The 2,474-nt window shown below is 38.6% G+C and overlaps 1 protein-coding gene across 1 annotated transcript; it reads right to left on the reverse strand.

Moving 5' to 3' along the window:
* Positions 1-1,107, reverse strand: LOC144434969 (galanin receptor 2b-like). Its single transcript, XM_078123499.1, has one exon. It carries the CDS (start codon positions 1,105-1,107, stop codon positions 1-3), a length of 1,107 nt encoding a protein of 368 aa, XP_077979625.1.
* Positions 1,108-2,474: the final 1,367 nt, after the last annotated feature.

The raw sequence follows: 2,474 nt of genomic DNA on the forward strand, positions 1-2,474 counted from the left end.
TCACACTACTTGGCCATTGAAGCAGAAATTTTCTGATGATGAGGTGCCAACGGTCGCCGCATTTTTGACATTCGATTGTTGTGTGGAAGCTGCTGACGTGGTCGTGATCTGGTTACTCCTCCTGTAACAAGTCAGCGTCTTCTTGAAACCTTTACGAAAACTTTCGGACATGAAGGCGTAAATGATCGGATTCACGCAAGAGTTAAACGCCGATAGAAACATGGCGAGCAAGCGAAGGCCGTACGTGAATGTGTTGAACGGAAAGCGGGTGTCGTAGTGATACCACATCGTTATAATGTGGTGCGGCAGCCAGCACAAGCCGAAAACAATGACAACGACGATCACCATCTGGGTAACTTTTTTCTTAGCTTTGACGTTATCATTGACCGTGTTGCTAGGGGCAACGCTTCCCCAGAGTCTTTTCAACATCATCAGGTAAACAAAAGTGATGAGCAGGAAAGGTATCAAGTAGCCAAATACGAAAATGCAAGTATTATACAAAGCACGCTGTGAGAAATCTTGCCAATCGTCTATGCAACCGATGTAGATTTCCCCGTTGTAGCTGGAAACCACTACCACAAAAAGGACCATATAGGGCATGGCAATGACGATGGAAATAACCCATATGACTAAAACAGCTATCAAGGCGTACGTCGGGCTACGTATCTTCATTGAACGTATAGGATAGACAACGGCGAGGAAGCGATCGAGGGACATTGTAACCATGGTGAAGATACTAGCAAACATTGTGCAATAGTATAGAAAGTTTGTCAGTTTACACATAACCTCACCAAAAATCCAGTTGGGTAAGAGAAACAGTGTCATGTTGAACGGTGTACAGAAAATCGACAGCAACAAGTCAGCGACAGCAAGATTCAAAATAAATATATTGGTAGTACTTTGCCGGTTTTTTCCTACCAATACTGCGAACATAACCAGAATGTTTCCAACTAAACCAACAGCAAATATGATGGTGAACAATACGGGCATAATAATCCTCTCGGGTCGAGATATCTCTTCGCTCTCCCCGGGTAATCCCATTCTAGTCATATTGTACGAGTCTTCTAGGTGCGTCTCATCAGAAACGTTTGCCCACATATCTGCCATAGTCATAATAATGTTCGGTGAGTATCAATGCTCTTAATGAGTCTATCCGCCTCTTGGATTGCCGAAATCAGACTAATTTTCTTCGCTTAAAGATGTTCAATGATTTGTGGAGGTTGATTGGTTGACTGATCTGAACTCAAGCTTCATCAACTCAACTACCGTATAGTCACGAATCTTACGCTCGGTGACAGTCCATGCATAAATCTAATTCGACATTCGTGTCACTGTAGCAAGGGAGACTGATTCTTCACTTACACCTGAATGTCATGTCCTGAAGACACCTGCAAGGACTAAAAAGAATAAGAAGAAGGCTTTAATCATGGGAATTCACCGACGGCTTATCGATTCTAAGAAGGGCCCCCAGAATGTCAGAAAGTTCAGACTCTTGTTATTGATTTGAATCAACTTGACAGGTTAGTACGTAATAAAGTCAGTATTGACATACATGTAAGAAGATTACGTGAACGAGTTTGGTGAAAGATTATAGTGATTGCGCTTGCGCCTTTTTCAAAAACGACGGAACTTTATAATGTATATCTGAAAAGAAACATACATACATACATACATACATACATACATACATACATACATACATACATACATAAATACATACATACATACATACATACATACATACATGCATGCATGCATGCATGCATGCATGCATGCATGCATGCATACATACATACATACATACATACATACATACATACATACATACATACATACATACATACATACATACATACATACATACACACACACACACATTCATACATACATACATACATACATACATACATACATACATACATACATACACACATATATTAAACGTTAATTGTGTTAATTGTTAATCGTGTTGTTAATTTAAACGTTTAACTTTATCAGTAAGGCTATTCAGAAAGTTAACGATGGCTATGCTATACTGCTGTCGATTGTCATTCTAAACTGGAATACCATTCAAGAATTTTGCAAACTTAAGGTATATAAAAAAGACAAAGAGTAAAGGTAAATTTACTCTTTCAGTATCTATATACAAACAAGAGAAGCGAACTTAATATAAGTATATTTAGAAGTTAAGCAAGTCCAAGGTCATTAGGACACATACATTGGATCTAAGCATCATTTCCATCATTTTAATTAGTTAAAATATGTCTTAGAAAATCGCAATAATCTCCTCATCTAATTGAAGAAAGTAACGACTCATTTTTATCCACCAAACAGTTATGCAGTAATACTAGACTAAGAATTGAAGTCTTCGACTAGATTTACTACCACTGGCAAACACCATAGGGCTGGTGAATTAATTGATGTTAGGAAGGCACCTTACTGTTCTGAAATTTCGACTGTCGTGTCAGTCACAC

The sequence above is a fragment of the Glandiceps talaboti genome, chromosome 5 (genome assembly GCF_964340395.1).
Source record: "Glandiceps talaboti chromosome 5, keGlaTala1.1, whole genome shotgun sequence".
NCBI lineage: Eukaryota > Metazoa > Hemichordata > Enteropneusta > Spengelidae > Glandiceps > Glandiceps talaboti.